The 21,145-nt window shown below is 38.0% G+C and overlaps 1 protein-coding gene across 2 annotated transcripts in view; it reads left to right on the top strand.

The window, feature by feature from the left end:
- ttbk1a (tau tubulin kinase 1a) overlaps positions 1 to 21,145 on the top strand; it is a 65,263-nt gene that overhangs the window by 20,637 nt on the left and 23,481 nt on the right. For both annotated transcript variants that reach the window (XM_032562395.1, XM_032562394.1), the window contains exons 4-14: positions 488 to 561; positions 874 to 1,014; positions 3,281 to 3,385; positions 10,428 to 10,493; positions 11,425 to 11,517; positions 12,275 to 12,400; positions 12,485 to 12,639; positions 13,454 to 13,667; positions 15,924 to 16,096; positions 16,735 to 17,075; positions 20,053 to 20,234. In XM_032562395.1, coding sequence (XP_032418286.1) covers positions 488 to 561; positions 874 to 1,014; positions 3,281 to 3,385; positions 10,428 to 10,493; positions 11,425 to 11,517; positions 12,275 to 12,400; positions 12,485 to 12,639; positions 13,454 to 13,667; positions 15,924 to 16,096; positions 16,735 to 17,075; positions 20,053 to 20,234 — 1,670 coding nt within the window. The remainder of the gene's footprint in view (positions 1 to 487; positions 562 to 873; positions 1,015 to 3,280; positions 3,386 to 10,427; positions 10,494 to 11,424; positions 11,518 to 12,274; positions 12,401 to 12,484; positions 12,640 to 13,453; positions 13,668 to 15,923; positions 16,097 to 16,734; positions 17,076 to 20,052; positions 20,235 to 21,145) is intronic.

Below are 21,145 nucleotides of genomic sequence, written 5' to 3'. Positions count from 1 at the left end.
AAGCTACTTGGTAAGATTTTGTGTTTTTGCAGTGAGTGCACGTGAAAAAGTAATGATTTAATTGTATGATTAAAAGCTAAAAATTCATTTAGCATTTAAAGTCTCAAAGTAAACCAGTATGTTGTCTGTTTTAGCTATCATTCCAACCAACCTTGAGGAAAGCCGGTGTCTTTCTTGCTGTCTAATGCACAACTACATCCACTAATGATCCTCAGTGACAGTCTCTGTCTGAGGAGTTAATCGTGCTGCTTGCTGATGACACAATTTTTTTTTTTTTTAGAAGAATGACTCAGCTCTAATATGCAAATAACAAATAGAAATTATGAACTCTGTCTCCTTCTTATTTAAGCTTGTGATGAATACAAAGTGTGGAAGTGATTAAATAAAAATACAGTCAGTCTTGGATATTATAATTGTATCTATTTGTTCCTATTATTGTGTGGTAGCAGAGCAAGCGTTAAATAATGTTCTCTCTCTCTCTCTTTAGGTAAAAACCACGTCTGTAAATTTATTGGTTGTGGAAGAAATGACAAGTTTAACTACGTGGTGATGCAGCTTCAGGTGAGTCACAGCGCGGGCGACTTTAACCAGGAGGATGGCGACATCTGTATTATTTCATTTACTGTACTTCTATGACAAAGAATTAGTAGCAAAAATGTATTTATGATTTGATATCTAACAATAAAGATTAGAATGTGTTCGAGAAATACTTTAAATTTAACTCTATTGTGGATGGATTGTTGTTTTTTTAACTAGAGACGCACTTCTCCTAATTTTCAGGCCAATTTTCAACCTCCAGTATTTTAAAATGACCAGCTTTATGAGTTTCGTGCTGATGAGGAAGTCTGATTTCCTCTTTTTGTGTCGTTTCAGGGTCGTAACCTGGCGGACTTGCGGAGGAGTCAGCCCAGAGGAACCTTCACCATGAGTACCACCCTGCGACTCGGCAAGCAGATCCTGGAGTCCATCGAAGCCATCCACTCAGTGGGATTCCTGCACCGTGACATCAAACCGGTAAGCAGATTTTACAGAGATGGGATCACCAAATCTGATGTGCGGCAAACTGCCTTGGATCTGAGCAATCCGTATTGCTTTCTTACTTTAAAAAGACAGAAACAACAGGCTAGCTGTCGTGGTTTGAAATACAAAATGAGGGAGATGAAGGTCAAGTTTTGTATGTCATGAGGGATGGATCATTAATTATTATCGGATTAAAGCTGCAGCAAGTAACTTTTAATTAAAAAAATATGTTTTTCACATGTTTGTAAAACTACAGGTTCACCGATTGACCGACCAGATGATTTATCTGTGCCGATTTCCTTATTTTTGGGAAATCAGTTGATGGCACTTACACGTGAAGCCGATCTTATCTAATTCAGCAAAAGTCTAAAGACCAGCCACTGTCCTCCTCTGCTTTGCAGTGAGAGGTTTGACTGACAGACCGGCCCATCAGGTCGTGTCTCTACGTTTGCACTTAACAACAGTCGCCCCACTGCTACCAACTCAGCAACTTTCTTCCTATATTTAACAACATTTCAGACAAACAAATTTGCTATCAGCCAAAATTGGAATCAGGAGACCACGCTTTTTAATGATTGATAATTGGCGATCGGCCAGAAAACTGGAATCAGTGCACCGCTAGGTAAAACTGTCACCATATTGTAACAGTTTGTTATGAAAAAGATCGTCTGTAAAAAGATTAATCTCCTTCACCACCTCCCTCTGCTGCTTTTGCCGTCTGAAGTAATGCACTGCTCCCGACCAAAAATAACCAAGCAGAAGGAGGGTCTTAGCGCTGTCAATCAACCTCATGTGCTCGCTGCTTAGTGTGCTAATAGGGGAGAAACAACTTATCGTCAGAGAAAAAAGCATTTATCTTGTTATTGATGGCTATTGTAACTAGCCTAACATTCATGACAGGCTCTCCTATCAGGAAGAAATTGTAGTGAAACATAGAGCATGTGGGGATGGTTGATGGAGGGATGAGTAGCGCCACATGGAGGGTGATTGACAACGCTAAGACCCTCTTCCTGGCTCTGACTGGTTGTTTCTAGAAGAAGGTAAAGGAGATTGATTTTTTTCACAGATTTTAACATAGTGACAGTTTCAACAAATATGTAAAAAATATATTTAATAAAAGTTACATAATACAGCTTTCATGTATATCTTTCTTTCACACATTTAAATAAAAGAAAACAGTAATTTCTTACTGTTGTTGCTTCAATAAAACCTTTTTTGGATAGTTTTGTTTTAATTCTTCAGCACATTTGCCAGTTTCCAAATGAAGTTGAACTCCTCTCAACTTCAAATATCTGCTGCGCTATAAACAGCCAAACAAAGACAGAACAGAGGAAGCAGAGGGGAATTTTTAAGAGGATTTGGGAACCTTTGTGCTGATTCAATTTGCATATTAACAATGAGAGCTGGAGCAAAAGATGGAGGACAGCGCTGATTAGGCTGGTAGGATTAGGAATGCCAGATTAGGGGATGCAGAAAAAAAACCCTGAGGGGTTTCATCAGACTGCATTCAGTTTGGATCCATCGGTCCTAAACCATTCGGTTTTGAGCTGCATTTAGTGGCAGAAAGCTTGGAAATTATAATTTGCAAGGTAAAACAGAATACATTTACTGATTAAATCAAATTATAGTGAAGCAGGAAGGCAATGGATGACATTTGAGTATTCATTGATGTGATTCTTGTACAAACTCTGAGAACCTCTAACGTTTTATTTGGATGAAGCAGGAGCAAAATGGAGATAACCACTACGGCAACACCTTTGAAACAATAATGAATACGAACAAATGAACTGAATATGGCAAGATTTATAGAACATAAATAAACAAGTACATCAGTAAAACACAAAAAGGCCAAAAACCAACATATCATGAAATAGATCATAACTCATGTTTAATAAAATTGAAGATTTAATTGAGTTTTCGTATCAAATATTTTTATTACAGCATAAAACATGAAGAATTTATCTAAAGCTGTAAATGGCTACACTGAAAAAAGTAAAATTAAATTTTCTTAAGAATCAATGCAGAACTAAACTTAAAGGAAAATATCATGTTTTTAAAAATTATTTCTAAATATGAAAGAGAAACTATGAAATTTTGTCAGTTGTCTTAACAAAATTGCAATCTCATTTAAAAGTGACATATTTCCCTGTGATTTTGCGTCATGTGTGTCATGTTGAGACGTTAAATCTACATGAGATGAATTTGTTCTCTTGGTTTTTTAAATCTACGTGTGATTAATTTGTTCTCTTGTCTTCTCTAGTCAAACTTTGCGATGGGCCGGCTCCCCTCCACTTATAGGAAGTGCTACATGCTGGACTTTGGTCTGGCGCGTCAATACACCAACACTTCTGGAGAAGTTCGACCGGTAAGAAACCATGATAATCTCTCTCTCTCTTTTTCCCTGGACAGCAATAACTAAATCGGAAGGATCTGGAAGTACTTTTACAGTAACCTCAAGCTCTTTTTCTTGTCTTATTTTCAGAGATTTTTGCAAACTATACAGTTTTTCATTTTATTTTTTGTGTTTTCCCTAAGAAGATCAAATTTATTAAATCGTGCAATTACAAACTTTGTGCCACATTAAAATCTGTACCTAAAAAGATACTTAAAGGTGCAGTATGTAACTTTTACCAAAATATGTTTTTTTCTACATTTATTGAAACTCTTTATCATGACAATTTGTTATGAGACAGATAATCGGTAAAAAATCGAGTTCCTCCACCTTCTCTCTGAGCTACTATTGCTGTCTGCAAAAATGCATCGCTCTTCCAGCTAGGAGGAGGGACTTAGTGCTGTCAATCAATCTCATGTACACGCAACTAAATGCGCTGATGGTGGAAGAACAAACCATCATCTGTGGCCACTGCAGCGTAGCAGAGAGCAAGATGGGTGAGGAGGGGATGAACAACTACATGATATTGTGATTGACAGCACTAAGACCCGCCTCTTGGCTCTGATTGGTTGTTCCTAATTAGCACTGGAAGAATGCAGAAGCTTAATTTTTTTCACAGATTGTCTGTCTCATAACAAACTGTCACCACATATTGACAATTTCAACAAATATGTGAAGAAAAAAAATATTTTTAAAGTTGCATACTGCAGCTTCATGTCTAGTGCGTCACTAAAAAAGTAAAAGTATTTTTTCATTGTGTATGAATATACAACTGCGATGAGCTTTATTAACAAGATATGTGTGCAGATTGTTGAATTTATGGCAAATGTTCTTCTGATGCAGATGATAATTAATGTCTTTTAATGATGAAGATGTGGTTGTAATCGCACAAAGCAGCAGAATATCTCACCTGTTTAGGGTCTGAAATGTATATTTTCCTTTCATACATGCCATTATTTTATTTTAAGACCAAATTTCAAAGAAAATGTAGCATTGAAACATCAGATAGTATTTTAAAAGAAAGAAACATAAATTGTAATGTAAATGTTAGTTGTAGACAATAAATCAAACTGTAAAAAAACACAACATGGTGAGAGGATCAGCAAATATGTAAAAGAAAAAATCTTTCTACTGCAGCTTTAAGATGTATGCTATAACATGAGGATGTTCGTTTCAAAATATGCTGTTGGTTTGGAGGAAAAGTGCATTACTCCTTCCAGGTCCATGTTGTGTTAAATTCACCAGAAACATCCAATTACATTCAGAAGCACTGGAACATCACATCGACTGAATTCCCCATTCATAGAAAACACAACTGACCAAAGCATCTCTAGTGCTTCACTAACAGAGTAAAAGTATTGCAAACGTTTAACAGGCTCATGCATGGAAAGCTCCAGTGCAGCTGACCCACATTGTCTGCAGTCTTGTCTGCAACAAACTGCCTCCTACATTGTAGAGTAGCAGCGTTTAGCATTTTATGTACACAATTTCTCCTCATGGAAAACGTCTGTGAAACCCACACATAGTACAACTTTCAGCATGTTACGTTCACGTTATTTTAGCTGTCTTTCTTATTTAGTGGGAACATTACATTTGTGAAATTATGCTTTTTCAACATTAGCTGAATATCAGCAAAGTTTTGCACACATTAGTAATGGAAGCGCAGCTGATGAGAACCAAAACAGACAACATTTTGGTTCATTGTTAGGCTAGTCTAATTATTGCTTTGTTCATTTTTAGGTCCTAATCATGCAGTTAATTAATTATTTTTTTTCATTGTGTATGAATATACAAATGCAATGAGCTTTATAAACGAGAGATGTGTGCAGATTGTTGAATTTATGGCATATGTTCTTCTGATCTAGATGATAATATCTTTTAATGTTGAAGATGGGGTTGTATAGGCACACAGCAGCAGAAGATGTTATTTTTAGGGTCTGAAATGCATATTTTTCTTTCATACATGCTATTGTTTTAGATTTAATATGATTGCTAAGATCAAATTTCTAAGAAAATATAACATTGGAACAGAAAGAATCAGAAATTCTAATCTAAATGTTAGTTTTAGACAATAAATCAAATTGTAAAAATCCCCAAAAAGGACTAATGTATAACAATTAATCCCTTGTCTTTTAACTAGTAAGCTGAGTCTAATCTAACTCTAACCTCTTTATTTAGTTTAGTTTGCTTTCCAACTAAAAGCCACATTGACTTTAAGTTGGCCATTGGCTTTCCAATGCTTTAGTGATGAGTTCAATTATTAATCTATTTAATGATATTTTAAAGGAACATTCCCCCTCCCTGTGTGTAAAGTGGGTGTGTTTGCTGCAGTGCAGCATCTCATCACATTACTGTCTTGTCCGTCCTGCCTGACATCCTGTGTGTCAGTGAATCTCTGGGATCAATACCAATGCCAGGGATTGTTCAGACGGTTTACTGAAAAAAAGAAGAAAAAAAAAAACAAGAAAATGAACTGGATGTTTGAATGTCTAAATGTTTTCACTGATTTTGAGGAAGAGATGGAGTTAGTAGTTTCCCTGTGATCTGCAGTGACTCTCTTTCCACTTCACCTCTCGTTTATTTTCTTTCTATCAGACTGAACTGCGAGTTATTTTTAGATCAGTTAGTACGTGAGGTGCATCCATCTACTGTTCCCTCTCCTCTGCTGCTCTCCCCCTCTTTCATTTCATTTTCTCCCATCTTCATCCTCTTTTTTTTTTCCTCCAGCCGCCACCCCTCCTCTTCCCTCACATCCTTTCCTTGTCGTTTCTTCCCATCGCTCATCCTGCAGTGTTGTGTTGCGTCTGTTGCAGCAGTGAGATGAATATTTGATGCGTTAGCGTGCGTCACTGGGCGAGAATCTGAATGCTAGTCTCTCCTGCTTCCCTCACTCCGCCCGTCCTGTATTCCCCGGTCATGTTCTTCCTACAGCTGAGTCAGTTCTTTCTCTCTCTCCTTCTTGTTTCATCCACCTCTCCTTTTCCTGTTTCTCTCCCATTTTTGTCCTTTTTCTATCGCTCCGGCTCGTCCATTCATCAAGCTCAGTCAGAGGCGCCTAACTGATGGAAACAGCACTTCTCTCGGCTGAAACTAAAACATCTGCTGACATTTTCTTCTATACTGAAGGGGTTGAAATGATTAATCAAATTAATCAGAATGGATTAATCGTCAACTAATTTAGTCGTCGATTAATCGTTAATTGAGTATGCAGACTAAGAAGGGCCATTTACTGAAAGAACAACACATTCAGAGCAAAGATTTAGCCAAAACAATATACAGCTCTGTAAAAATTAAGAGACCACTTAAAATGATCAGTTTATCTGATTTTACTCTTTATAGGTTTATGTTTGAGTAAAATGAACATTGTTCTTTTTTCTATGAACTACTGACAACATGTCTCTGAAATTCCAAGCAAAAATTTAGTATTTTTTTGCAGAAAATGAGAAATGGTCAAAATAACGAAAAAGATGCAGAGCTTCCAGACCTCAAATAATGCAAAGAAAACAAGTTCATATTCATTTAGAAACAACAAAACTAATTTTACTAATTTTACAAAACTAATGTTTTAATGCAGGAAGAGTTCAGAAATCAATAATTGGTGGAATAACCAGGAGGTTTTCAATGCGGTTCAGTGCAGTGGGCTCTTTAGTTTTTTTACAAAGCTGTATTTACTTTTTGCATTTAAGATAAAAAAGAAATTGTCTGTAAATATGTTGAGCCCAAAATGCATCAAGTGGAATGATTTTAGCTTCACTTGGTTCAAATTCTGTAAAGATAATCTCCTTTTAGGCACAATTTTCTATCCAATTATTAGTCAGTTAATCCAAAAAACAATCAACAAATCAGCCCTACACTGTATTGATGTTAAGTCAGGCAGAAAGAGCTGAACTTCTCACATTATAGAAATATTTTTTTGCTGAAGTGAAATGATCAAGAATACATAAAAATAAATGCTACTTTGTTGCATTTTACGCAAGAAAATTTTTATTTAAAAAGGAACTTAATTATCTGTTGCATCTTTTAATGTAGTATAAGAAAGGCTTAAGTGGTCTTTTTTTTTGTCCAATGAAATCATTGGAATAATCTATGGATTACAAAAATAATTGTTAGTTGCAGCCAAACCTTTTTTTCTTTTTTTCTCCGAAGAGTTTTTGCGGCGCTAGTGGCTCGTATTTTTTCTGACAGTAGGCAGACAGGAAGGAGGGTGAGGAGAGGGGGGAAGACATGCGGCAAAGGTCGTCGGGACCGGGAGTCGAACCCGCGACGTCCGCGTCGAGGACTAAGGCCTCCAAACGTGGGGCGTGCTAACCCCCTGCGCCACCACAGCACGCCCAGCCAAACCTTTCTGTAGGAAAACAGTACCATCTAACACAGGAACCCTGAAGTCAGTTATTTAAAAACGCTGTGATCAGGATCCGGATACAATATACTTGGAATAATCCATAATCTATTATGAATTTCCAATTTCTAACTTGAGGAGTACTGGTTTTCAAATGTAAAATGTCCGTTTTTTAAAACATTTTGTATGAATATTCACCATAGGAATGCAGTAAATTGTTGGTTGCATAATCAATTTGTATTTGTTCACAGGTTTCCATACAAAGAGTCAATTCAGAAAGTTCCGTATTATGTGAGCGGTCCTATGCTCAAACTTTGTTGATCACCAGTCATCAAGTTTTTGTTTGTTGTATTTTTTTTAAGCTGTTATTTTTGTTCTGTGACTTTTCTGTTGCTTTGTATGTGTGGACTGTGTTTCATTTTGGTTATGTTATGTTTCAGCGTTATTTTTGTTTTTCTTACAGTTCCTTTGGACTTATGATTTTGACGTGCATGCCTCCCGTTTCTCCGTCACCTCCATGAATCCCCAGGGATGTGAGTGGTTTCTATAGCTACTGAGGGGTCGCAGCATCATCTCCAGCATTCCAAGAAATTAAAGCTTGAATATGAAAAGAAAAATTATTTTGCTTTAAATTGTTTAACATAAATAATTTGTATTTATTCTGGAGGTAAAATCAGTCGTAATCAGTTATAGATGGCTTTCTTTACAGATCTACCACTTGTCCAACCTAAGATATGAGATTACCTTTCAATTAGGGGCTAAACCCCAAAAAACTCCACTTTATTGATGTCTGATTATTTTTTTATGAGAAAAACATTAATAACACAGATGGTTAGAATACAGAGCTGTAAAAAGGTGTTTAATTTCTTCAGATTTCTTAGGTTTTTCCTTTGTTAACACACTTAAAAGCTGCAGATAAATAAACTAGCTTTAATATTTAGCACAAAGATTTGTGCTGGTTTGCACTGCAAAAATGTTTGTGCCGCTATCATTTTAAAGATATTAATAAATGTTTCCAAGGATCATTTATTTGGCTCCCCACCTTCTTCAAATCAGACAAAATCTGTGCAGCATAAAAATTTAGCCACATTCAATGTGGCTAAATTAAAACAGTTCCCCAATGAAAGTGGCCAAGATTTCTAAACAGCGATGTGAAGTTCAGCTGCAGTTTCCAATAAGCTTAGGCAGCAATTATGCTATATTTACTGAGGTTATCTTAGTTAAAATAAAACATTGAAGCGTGATACAAATAAAAAAATCTGTAGGGGAGCAAGTACTTTTTCTTGACACTATTTGTTCAAGCATGTTTTATTTAGATGGTGAATAGTTGCTGCAGGAGACGTGCTCTCTCTGAGTCAAATAAAAGGAAAACTGGAGGGGAAGCTATCTTTTACTCCGGCCCATTTAAGCACACACTTAAGCTTTTTGTGCAGCTTTGCCTTTGGAAGTGATGCAGACATAGATCCAGCGCTCGCCTGCAGAGCTTATATGAAAAGCTTCTTGTTAGCTTGTGTCCCTTGAGCACTGCAGTATAATTTTCTGCTTATGAATTGAACTTCATGGTCAGTTTCTAAAACTGGAGGCTGTGTAATTTCAGTTTGACCCTCCTTTTAACCTTTTTTATGTGACATTTTTTTGTTTGGTTTGGTTTTAACGTTATCTGTTTGCATCTGGAACATAAATCCGAACCAGGAAAGGACACTTTCATTTTATCTCATTATTGTGAGAGATTTTCTACGTTGTATTAAGTGTCTTTAGGGACCCACACTGGGCCTTTTATTTAATCTAAACTCTCCAAAAAATATGGTAACAAAGCAAGTTGATTCCAGTTTGAAATGTACTCAGAGCAAATAATTTAAAATCAAAATATAGAGCCTAAAACCACTAGTGCCTTTATTTTTTACTTCCAAGGATTCCAACTACTTTATAATGTTTTATAAGGTAAAACATTATAAAAAATGTATCTCAAGTCTTTCTTCATGCCTCTCAAAGTGACACTTTGTCTGCTTTTTCATCCATTTTTTATCTACCGCTCAGATTTCTGAATTGACTTATAAACTCCAACTTATAGTCAGTTCAGTCTTTGTAAAGTAAAAACAACAGCACTTATAAGGTTTTTTTTACAGCCATCCTCGTGGTAATTATCATTATTAGTTGATCATAATAAGCAGTTGCTGAAAAAAGTCTTTTAAGAGGAAGGAATTATTAAACAGGACATTTTAAACCATTTTTACTGAATTTAGAGCAGCTAGCATCTCCATATGCACTCCATGGAGAATTTAAATCTTTAAGGATTAATTGGCTGAATCTCAAAATAAAATATCCTCAAGCTTGACAGTCTTCAGTTTTCCTTGCTGATGTTTACGATTGTAACTCAGTCGGTTCTCCCAGTTTGTCTGAAATTGGGACACTGATAAATAAAACCAGAGTGCCATGCAGTTTGCTTTCACTGACGATGTTCTGAGCTAAAGCAAATCTTTCCATTTCAGTTCAACCACAACAAGCACAGAGTATTTCTGAGGAGGTACAACGTTTATTTTTAGATGAGTTTTGTTTTTAACTTCTGTTTGGCGTGTGTGGAAAAAAAAAAGGAAAGGAAATGATGGGTCGGTGAGTTGTGATGTGAACATTTGCTGATCCTGAATGCTGACTCACTTTGTTTCATTGTGTGTTCAGCCGAGGACTGTGGCAGGTTTCAGAGGAACGGTCCGCTATGCCTCAGTAAATGCCCACAAGAACAAGGTCAGTCTTTCCTGCTTCCTCGTTCGACTTTGGAGTTTTAGCATTTGAATTAAAGGGGAATTGTTATGTAAAACCAACTTTTCTAGAGATCTTCATCATATTACAATGTTATTCCCTCGTCAAAACCATACCTGAAGTTTTGCTTTGATTTTTTCATGCATGTTTGAGAAATCCTTTAATCTCCATGGCAACCATTCAGCTGTGAAAAACGCCTGGTTGGACCTAGCCCCTCCTCAGAGCGTCCGCCCCACAGAGCAGCCCTTTTCCACTCAGATCATTCAGACTAGCTAGCAGCAGTTAGCAAACACCTGGTGAAACTGCACCTCTGCTGAGTTCATTTTACAAGTTACAGTAGTAAAAATGTTAGCAAGTTAATAGAGGAGCCATGTTGCAATGAATTCCTGAAGGCGCAGTTCCAGAAAGGACAGAAGTTTTAAAAGAGACAGAAGCCCAAATTAAAGGCGTTAAGTTATGAAGTAAAATTTCTTTAAAGTCATATTTCATATATAAAGCATTTTTATAGCAACTGAAAGTAACACAGTTACTTGACTGTACTTTAAAACACATAATACTGCCCATTTAACCCTCTCACGGTCTTAAGAGACGGGGTCATTTTTACTCAGCGCGCAGTCTGGCACAATAGCACTGACTGTGAGCGCTTGTACAAGTTTTTTTTTTAATGAAGTGATTTTGGAAACTGATGGTCTGACGGGACAAACCCCTGTTGATCCCCTGCTGTCCGACCATGACATCATTTGCTGCTCTCCTCCTGAGCGTCGCGCTAACACCACGGGAGGGTTAAATAAATAAATAATCTGCTGAATGAAAACAGCATTTCTTTTGACAATAATCTCAACATGATCCTAAAGTTTTTACCCAACAGGAACACATGCAGTTCTTTTCTGAGTAATGCCTCTTGGTGTCTCTTCAGGAAATGGGTCGCCATGACGACCTGTGGTCCCTGTTTTACATGCTGGTGGAGTTTGCTGTTGGACAGCTGCCATGGCGGAAAATCAAAGACAAGGTCAGAGGGTTTTTCATGAACAGGACGACAACTCATCCATTCACACAACAACTTTCAGAAACAATAACAACAAAGTAGTAGTTTGATTTAACGTCTCTTTTTAGCGTAGTAGTATGGCATCACATTCCTATCAAAAACTCTGAGCAACTTATTAAGCAATCACAACAGTGCATTTATTGACTGAATGAGCGCATGTAATCTTTAAATATGAAATGATTGGTGTTTTGATCAGTTACTCAGTGCTTGAGTAGACATTTTGCCAAATACTTTTTTACTCGAGTAATTTCTTGGACAGCCACATTTTACTTTTACTTGAGTACAATTTTTGGATGCTTTACCCACCTCTACCTGGTTAAGACAGACAGCAGATCAGTGAGCAATAATATCCAACTACAGAAAATAAAAATAAAACTTAAAACTTGTTACCACATTCCCAAGAATGATCCTTGCAGAACAATATTCTGCTGTCAAATTGTTAATATAAAACCATCAAATCAGAGAAGCATTTCTAATAAGCTTTGCTTTTGAACTGATTGATTCAGTTGTGATCTATGAATTTCACCAAAATATCAAAAATCAGATAAGGCACCAGTTTTATAAAAATAAACCACAAATTGTTAACTCACAAAGGAGTGAGGTATATTAACAAAACAGCAAATTTGGATGTCCATCCTGCAGTTTTATCATGGAATTAAACAACATTTAGATAAACTACATTGTAATTAAGATTGAGGCTGATGTTTTATTTTCTGTTCAGGAACAAGTCGGTCAGATTAAAGAGCGTTATGACCACCGGATGCTGCTCAAACACATGCCTTCAGAATTCAATATCTTCCTGGATCACGTCCAGGCCTTGGACTACTACACCAAACCAGACTACCAGGTACTGCAGGAGCATCTATGACTGGATTTTTGGGAGCAATACCAGCACCGGAACACAGATTTATGTTTATTTATTATCTTCTAGCTGTTGATGTCAGTGTTTGAGAACAGCATGAAGGAGCGAATCATAACCGAGAACGAACCTTTCGACTGGGAAAAGGGAGGAGGTGATGCAACGCTGTCAACCAGTGCCTCCACTCAGCCACAGCACAATACCCGACCCACTGCAGCCATAGTGGGGTAAGATGGATCTGTCTGTCTGTCTGTCTGATTGTCTGAATGTCTGTGTGTCTGTCTTGCAGGCTACCTAGCTACCTGGTTAGCTAGCTTTCCAAAAGTACTTTTAATAATACAAATTAAGTCCAATATATTCCTGCTTATAATTTTTGAATGTGAATCAAATCTTCAAAAACTTATATCCTTGGATGATTCTGTATCAGATAAATTATCCATCCTCCTAACATTTTAGTTTACTTGCAAAAACATTTTAAAACATGAAATATCTTCTTAAGAAAGCAACTGGAAAGCAACTGATGTTTTCAAAATGGCTCATTTTCCAGACACCACAAAATATTAACGTATAACCAAGAAATGTATGGATTGTCTTTTGGGCTGTTTTTGGAAGCAGTAGAAACCCAAACAGAAAACAAGCAATATGGGAATTTTTCACTTTAATTCAAAAGGCTGTGTAGATCAGTGCAGATTGAACACTAGAGGGCGCTGATCAGAGTAATGCAAAACTTAATGTTAGGAAATAAGAAACATCTGAACCCATAACAACTTTTCTTGTGAGTAATTTCTTGTATTTATGTTCATCACCGTTAAATCTTTCTTCATATTCTGGTTTTATTGAATATTAAAAGTTTACTGGAAATCACACCAACAGCGTTTGCTAGGAAGTTACTAAGAAATGTTTGGGATCCTTTGTAAAAGTGCGGGAAGTTTCAGTTTAAGCTGAATATTTTGCAGAATGCATTTTCTTTGTAAAAGAAGCATTTCTTTTAGTTTCTTAGATATTTTTTGTGAGGTAGCCTGGGTCTGTTTTTTGCTCCAGAGCCATTGTGACGCCGGTTCCTGGAGATCCGCAGAGAGAAAACACAGAAGACGGTCTGCGGGATGAACATTTCAGCGATCAGGAGAACGCGCCTCCTCCGCCGCCAAGCCGGCCTCCTGCAGAGACGGCCACGCAGCAGAACGTCGGGGACCCGGGAGAGGCCTGGGAGGACACAGACTTCAACCGCAACAGACTGAGGATCAGCCTTAACAAGGTCTGAATCTACAGCCTGGTTTTTGTTTAACACTTTTTTATTTATTAAAAAGACTAACACAAAACAGAACCGGTGTAGTTATGGCAGAAGCTGAAGGGTGAAGCTCTTATAGAAAGAGAAATAATGATATCAAATAAATAAATGAATTAAATAAGAAGATGCTAGATATTAGTATTTCCAGTAAAATGCAAGTTCTCCTCTAAAGTTGCAGTATGGAACTTTTCTAAAATTTAAAAACCAAAAAAATTATAAAGACTTCTTCATGTTTATGACTGTGTCATGCCAGTCTTATACTTTCCCCTTAAGTGTTGCCGAACTGTCACTATGTCGTAAAAGTATATGAGACAGATAATCTGTGAAAATATCAAGCTCCTCTGCTTTCTCCCCATCAGTAGAGCCTGTTGTGATTGCTAAGGCTAATTAGCATGGTCACATATGATGGTGGATAAAAGGTTTTTCTTTAACAATGAGTTGTTTCTCTGCCATTAGCACATTTATGAACGAGTATATGAGGTTGATTGACAGTGCTAAGACCCTCCTCCTGGCTCTGATTGGTTGTTTTTGGCTGGGAGCGGTGGATTTCTTCAGACATTAGCAGCACAAGGAGGAAGTGGAAGAGATTGTTCTTTTCACAGGTAATCTGTCTCATATTAAACTGTCACATTGTGGTGCCAGTTTTAACAAATTTGTGAACTTATTTTTTTTAATAAAAGTTTTATATTGCATCTCCACTGAACAGGTAGTCCACCAGAGGTCGCCAAAGGGCCTAAAAGCTTTCAGTTTTGCTATTAATTTTACACGTATACAGTGAACCCTCGTTTTTCGCGTTCGTTACGTTCCAAAAAGAACCAGTGATAGGCGAAATACGTGAAGTAGTAACCTTTATTTTTTTACAATTATATTACAATGAAATGCTCCATAATACATTGAAACCAAAGAACAAAACCTTTTTACAGGCCCAAGCATTTGTTTAACAAATAAAAGTACTGTATAAACGTTTTTTTTTTTTTAAACAAATAACTACTGTACTGTAAAATAATAATTTTAATCATCAATACGAACTGAAAGCTTCAAATTGCGGAGATCAGCACCGCCCCACCGTGGCCCGAGTCATTGGATTAGAACGGGAGAAAATGAAAAATGATTATGAAAAAAAATACAAAGTACAGTAGGACAAATAGTGACTCACGTGTATTTCACTGCTCTTCTGACTGAGCCGCTGCATCCTGACTCCGCTCTGTAGCGGTTTTTTTCTTTTCATTTTAAAAACATGGCTTTTTACATTTCTACAGAAATTTTCATTTTTTCCTTTAATAAATACAATTCATTCTCAAGTTAAACTAAAAGAAGCTAAGAACAAGGATATAAAAACAAACATCTCTGTATGTTAAAAATTGAGCAGGACCGGGGTGACTCCTTATAAAGTCCGTAGCCGTCCCGTCCTTCCAAACAGCGCTTGGTGCTCAGAGGGGAAACCTCCCCGAAGCTCCTTCCCCCCTGCCTCACCCGGAGAGCCAGGCCACCGCTGCTTGGACCTCTGTTCTTGGACCTCCTTCGTCCACGGAGGCGCAGGCGATTCTTCTTGGTGGCTGTGTCCTTGGCTCGCCACCTGCAGCTCCTGATGTTGCTCTTCTTGCTGCCGCCATCCGGCTCATAGCCACGGGGGGCATCTGCCTGCGCCTGCTCACCAGCAAGTTTCTGGAGGTCCAAATGGCGTCTTTGATGGTGGGTGAGCCACATCTCAGCGAAGTCCTTCTTCGGGATTGTCTGGTGGCTCACCCCGTACAGCACTAGCTGTGGTTCGAGGACCTCCCTTGCTGGCAAGTGTGGGAATTACAAGGAGCCGGCCTTCGCCCACAGGTCCACAGCAGCGCTGCACTCCCACAGCAGGTGCCTCACCGACTCCGGCGCGCCACAACCGGGTCGGGGGCAGATGAACGTCGGTGACATGCCGCGGGAGTGCATAAAGGCTCTGACCGGGAGGATCCCATGAGCCACCATCCATGACAGGACAGGTTTAGCCAATCAGAATGCAGAACACAATGCATGATGCAAATCTGTGAAGCAGCGAGACCATGAGAGGTCAACCGCGATATAGCAAGGGTTCACTGTACTTTCCATTAGAATATTTTCAAATATTTCTATGTACCGTTGAGTTACCGAAATTTATCACAAATCCAAATTTTCAGAATAATTGAGCTGTTTGTTATTGGTTTGTTGCTGCTTGTTTTTAATTAGCTTCATGTTGTTTCTCAGGGAGCTGAGGAAGATGAGGCGGGGCGAGGGGCCTGTCCGGTGTCGCCAGTTCGAGGAGGAGGCCCGGAGTCACCGACAGGTCAGGGTCGGTCTTTACGATACCGTCGGGTCAACAGCCCAGAATCTGATCGCCTGTCTGCTGCTGAAGGCCGAGTCGATGGCTATGGACAGAGGTAACTAGACTGTAGCTGCATTTCCATTACAAATGTGCACAAAACTTTGTCAATACTCTGCTAATGTCAAAACCACACAAATTTGCAATTTCCATTAGATAAGAAACACAATTAAAATCACGACTGAATAAGTTTGTCAGTAAAAAACATCATCCTACCACTACATCCTGTCGTCTTCTTCATTGTGGTTTGCGGCGCCAGTGGTTGTTTGTGGAAATTCAATGCAAATATTGCATGAAAAATAAAAAAAATAATTACTAATACCATGGGTAAAATATCTTGTTACAAGTGAAATAATCTGCCAGTGAGACCAGTACTTTTTCAAATCAATAGTAAGGAATTATTAACGTAAACAAACTCCTATATCTTGCTGAAAAGTTATTTGTAAGTTATTTTTTTTGTATTTCAAGTGTACAAAGATATTTCAACTGGAGACTAGGCCCAAAATACTGTTTATGTAGCGATGGTACCTGTAAAAATGTTAAGGTGAACACATATTTTAATGGATTTTTAACTTTTATTGGACAGTAGTGTTGTTTGAGGTAAAAGTTAAGATTTTGTGTTTTTTCAGTTTATCTAAATCAAGTAATTAAACCTTAAACACATCAGAGTCACATGACGATTTGTGTTTCCTCCAGGTCTAGGATGGACATGCTGGGCTCTCCTTCTCGTCACGTTTACTCCTCCCAGCCCGCTCAGATGCTCTCAGTTGACCCCGGTTGCCGTGGTGACCGTCAGGCCAGTGGGCGCCAGGAGGTGTCGGTGGCTTCTGTTGACCAGGAGGCGCACAGCAACGCTTTCATCCGGTCCGTCCCGCTGGCCGAGGAGGAGGACTTTGACAGCAAAGAGTGGGTGATCATCGACAAAGAGGCGGAGCTACGGGACTTCCACCCCACCACGTCAGGAACCACTGACGAGGAGCCGGAGGAGCTCCGCCCCCTGGAGGAGCAGGAGGAGAGGAGGAGGCTCAGGGCTGGAGGTAATGTTGCCAAATTAGTCCCCTTTTGCAAAGTCACAGTAAAAAATATGAAGGGGTTGTATCAGGGCTGGGCAATAAATCGATTTTATTGATTAATCAAATTTTTGGTTCCAAAAAAATCACCTGCTTGAGGGCAAAAAACTGCTCACCATTGATAAGTAGAATCGTCTTTTTGTCCTCCAACGTTGTTTTCTGAACGTCTGAAATTTCTGAATTATTTATTTATTTATTTCTGAAGTATTTGGGCCAGGCTAGGATTTGTTTTTGTTCTGTCAATTACGAGAATAAAGTCAGTAGGAGAATGAGGTAGTAATTGGGGCCTGCCATGCAAAGCAATGGCAGGAACCTATTACTATTGTCGGCAGAAAGCGTCTCTTTAAGTATTATTTATTTTTCTTCCGTAACCGTTAATGCGGCTCATACCGCTGCGTGCACACCTACAAATGAGGTATCAAAACGTGCAGAAAATTCGCCATTGGAGCTATTACTTTTGGTGGGATTCGGGGTTAACGTGGTGACATAATTCGCAAAAAACTACGAAAAAAACCCCATTATAAGTCAATGGGAAAATCCTACAAATACCCTATTTTTGAGGATTCTCTGTGTCGTCACGAATTCACGTAGAAATGCCATTCAAATTTCATTTTGTAGATACGTCTGTGATCTCTTCGAAAGTGAAGACGGCTCGTCGATACCAGTTACGGTTTGTCCACAATTTGTCTCTAAGCGACCCAAAGTTTCTCATTTTTCCTAAAATTAGAGTGTGAATCTTCCTGAGTGCCCCTCTGCTAGAGTGAGAAATGAAGACAATTTTTCACCCCAAAATCATTTTGAAATCGCCGTCACGCCCACAAATATCGCACGATTGGTATCAAAATCGGTCCTGACATTGATACGCATGTCTGCTCCGATAAAATGTTTTCGAAATTTATCTAGACCGTACGGTTTTCTGTCACGGTGCTTCAGAGCAAAGTCATGCGACAGGATTTTCTCAGGCTATCTCAGGCTCTCTCCCATATATTTGACTAGAATTTCAGATCTGTGCACAACATTTCTTTCTCTCATCGCTGTAAATGCTCTGAGTGAGGTACAGATATGAATCTCGGGACTATCGCAGAAGACACATAGACCTCTCATACGCTTCAAACGCTTTTCCAATATGTATTACGGTTCCCGAACGGAAAGGATTTGTTCCCAATGCTTTTTTTCAGTAAAACTGGCTGGCTCAAATAGAGTATTCTCTGCCCCAGCCTCTGTCACTAACAGTTCACACTTTGGTGAGAAAATTATTTACCATAGCAACGGAACTCAAGAGGCTATTGGCTGCTGATTAGGACTACAAATACGCATCACTGTAGTTCTATCTATAGTGGAACCCTCAGTTGAAACAGAGCAGGACTGAACTGGCCTTTAGAACTACTTGCTGCTATGGGCTGTATATAACTGATTTAACTCAGTAACTGTTACACATGGGATTAGTTTGGAACTTTAAAATTAAGCATAATGAAAATTTCAAAATAAAAGCCTTGAATATTTTTACATGATGTAATTGCTCTTTTTGGCTTTATATGACTTTTTCATCCAAAGCACTTTTAGACATGGTATTAGTTTGGCCCTCTGAAATGAAGCATACTGAAAATTTCAAAATAAAAGCCTTGAGAATTTTTACATGAGATTATTGCTGTTTTGAGCATTATATAATTGATTTTATCCAATGACTGTTATTCATGGGATTAGGTTGGCCCTTTGAAATGAAGCTTAACTAAAAATTTCAAAATAAAAGCCTTGAATATTTTTACATCATGTAATTGCTCTTTTTGGCTTCATCCAAAACACTGTTACACATGGGATTAGTTCGGAACTTTAAAATGGAGCATAATAATAATTTCAAAATAAAAGCCTTTAATATTTTTACATCAACTACTTGCGTTTTCAGCATTATATAACTGATTTAACCCAATGACTATTACACATGGGATTAGTTTGGCCCTTTGAAATGAAGTTTAACAACAATTCCAAAATAAAAGCCTTTAATATTTTTACATCAACTACTTGTGTTTTGAGCATGATATAACTGATTTTATCCAATGACTGTTACACATGGTATTAGTTTGGCCCTTTGAAATGAAGCATACTGAAAATTTCAAATTAAAAGCCTTGACAATTTTACATCAGGTATTTGCTCTTTTGGGCATTATGTGATTTTTTTATCCAAAGCACTGATAAACATGGGATTAGTTTGGCGCTTTGAAATGAAGCTTAACAAACATTTCAAAATAAAAGCCTTTAATATTTTTACATCAACTACTTGTGTTTTGAGCATTATATAACTATTTTAACCCAATGACTATTACACATGGGATTAGTTTGGCCCTTTGAAATGAAGTTTAACAAAACTTCCAAAATAAAAGCCTTGACAAAATTTTAAATCATACTGAATGGTGCACGTCCACCTTACTTAACGTTCTTGTGATTCTCCACATGCTATTGATTACGTTGCAGCATTCTTTAGCATCGATGCTAATTTGTAGCGTGACAACGCCGGGCCCAAACCGACGGGCACGCCTTGGCAAGACCCGGCTAAATTCCTTCAGAAATGTTCTAGTTTGAACTTGAGATTGTGAGCTTCTTATCAAGTTCTACTTTGGTATTGCTTTTACAGATAAAGGAATTGGCAGATTATTTTTCTTATAACAAGACATTTTTCCCATGTTATAAGGGAAAAAATCTGAGTTATTAACTTAAAATAAACTCCTATTTTTAGATGAAAAGTTATTTTCAAGTGTCTTATTTCAAGTGTACTAAGATATTTGCACTAGAAACTAGACCGAAATTACTTGGTAAAATTTCCTGTTTTTGCAGTGTAAAGGCTTCAGACCCCTGAGGTAGGGGAGAGGTTAAGCTGCAAGTGGTATTGATGGATTAGATCACCCTGAAAAATGAAAACAAAACGCTTCAACATGTGGTTTTCCTGCAGGAGGGGAGTTGGTGGTCCGTCCCAAAACTCACACCCGTGACAGCAGCCGCGGGATGCTCACACTAACAGAAGAGGAGGCGTCGAGAAGAAGCGGCGGGAGCCCGGCTCAGTCACCGTGCCACTCACTGCCGTCGGGACGCCCTCGCAGGAGAGAGTCAGAGCCCACTGGACCTCAGAGACCGGTAAGAGACCCAGTCATCCAGTCAGAGGAGAGAATCTGGCAGCATGCGCTGGGGGTGGACAGATGAGCAGAGCGATCTGCTGCAGCCCACGTTACCGCTACAGCTCGTTTTTCCACTTCCAACATGCAGTTTAAAGGACAACTCCAGAAAGAGACTACGTTTTGCTAATTCCCATGTTTTGTCCTTTAATTTTACCATCTGGTTCATAATCCAATTGAAGGCAAAAATATTTTATCAGTCAGTCAAGTTTATTTGTATAGCACATTTCAGCAACAAGGCAGTTCATCATAAAAACACAAAAATACAAAATCTTAGAATACAACCAACAACTGAGAACACCAGTAAACATTTTTGCATTTTGTCAAGTGCCATTGTTACACATCACATATGTTGGTCAGTGTTTAATTTATTGTGTTTCAAAAGCAACTCTAAACAGGTTGAGTTTTAGTCTAGATTTAAAGTAACTTTTTGTTTCAGCTGTTCTGCAGTTTTCTGGAAGTTTGTTCCATATTTGTGGTGCATAGAAGCTGAATTCTGCTTTACAAATAAAATTTTAAATAAGAGAAATAAGATTCAACATTAAGATGTCAAAAGAATTAAACGTTATTGGAGGGTGAGTAAGTGATGCTTTAAACTTTTCATCTAATTTTTGCATCATTTGTTCAAATTTATATTAGAAATATTTACTCGTGGCACCTAGAGGTACATCCAGCCAATTCACATTAATGTTTTATCAGGCTAATTATCAGGACATTGGCTGTGTTATTTTATCTTCTGCATTGTGAATCATTTATATTTTACGCTACCTGCATTTTATTTATTATTGTAATATGCAGCAGAACATTTGCTATTATGCGTTTCCCTAAATAAAATTTAGCAGCATATGAAGCAGCTAATGCTTTGGGAAATCA

This window comes from Xiphophorus hellerii, chromosome 5 (assembly GCF_003331165.1).
Source record: "Xiphophorus hellerii strain 12219 chromosome 5, Xiphophorus_hellerii-4.1, whole genome shotgun sequence".
Taxonomy (NCBI): domain Eukaryota; kingdom Metazoa; phylum Chordata; class Actinopteri; order Cyprinodontiformes; family Poeciliidae; genus Xiphophorus; species Xiphophorus hellerii.
Note: the sequence above shows the minus strand (reverse complement) of the source record. Positions and strands in the feature narration are given on the sequence as shown.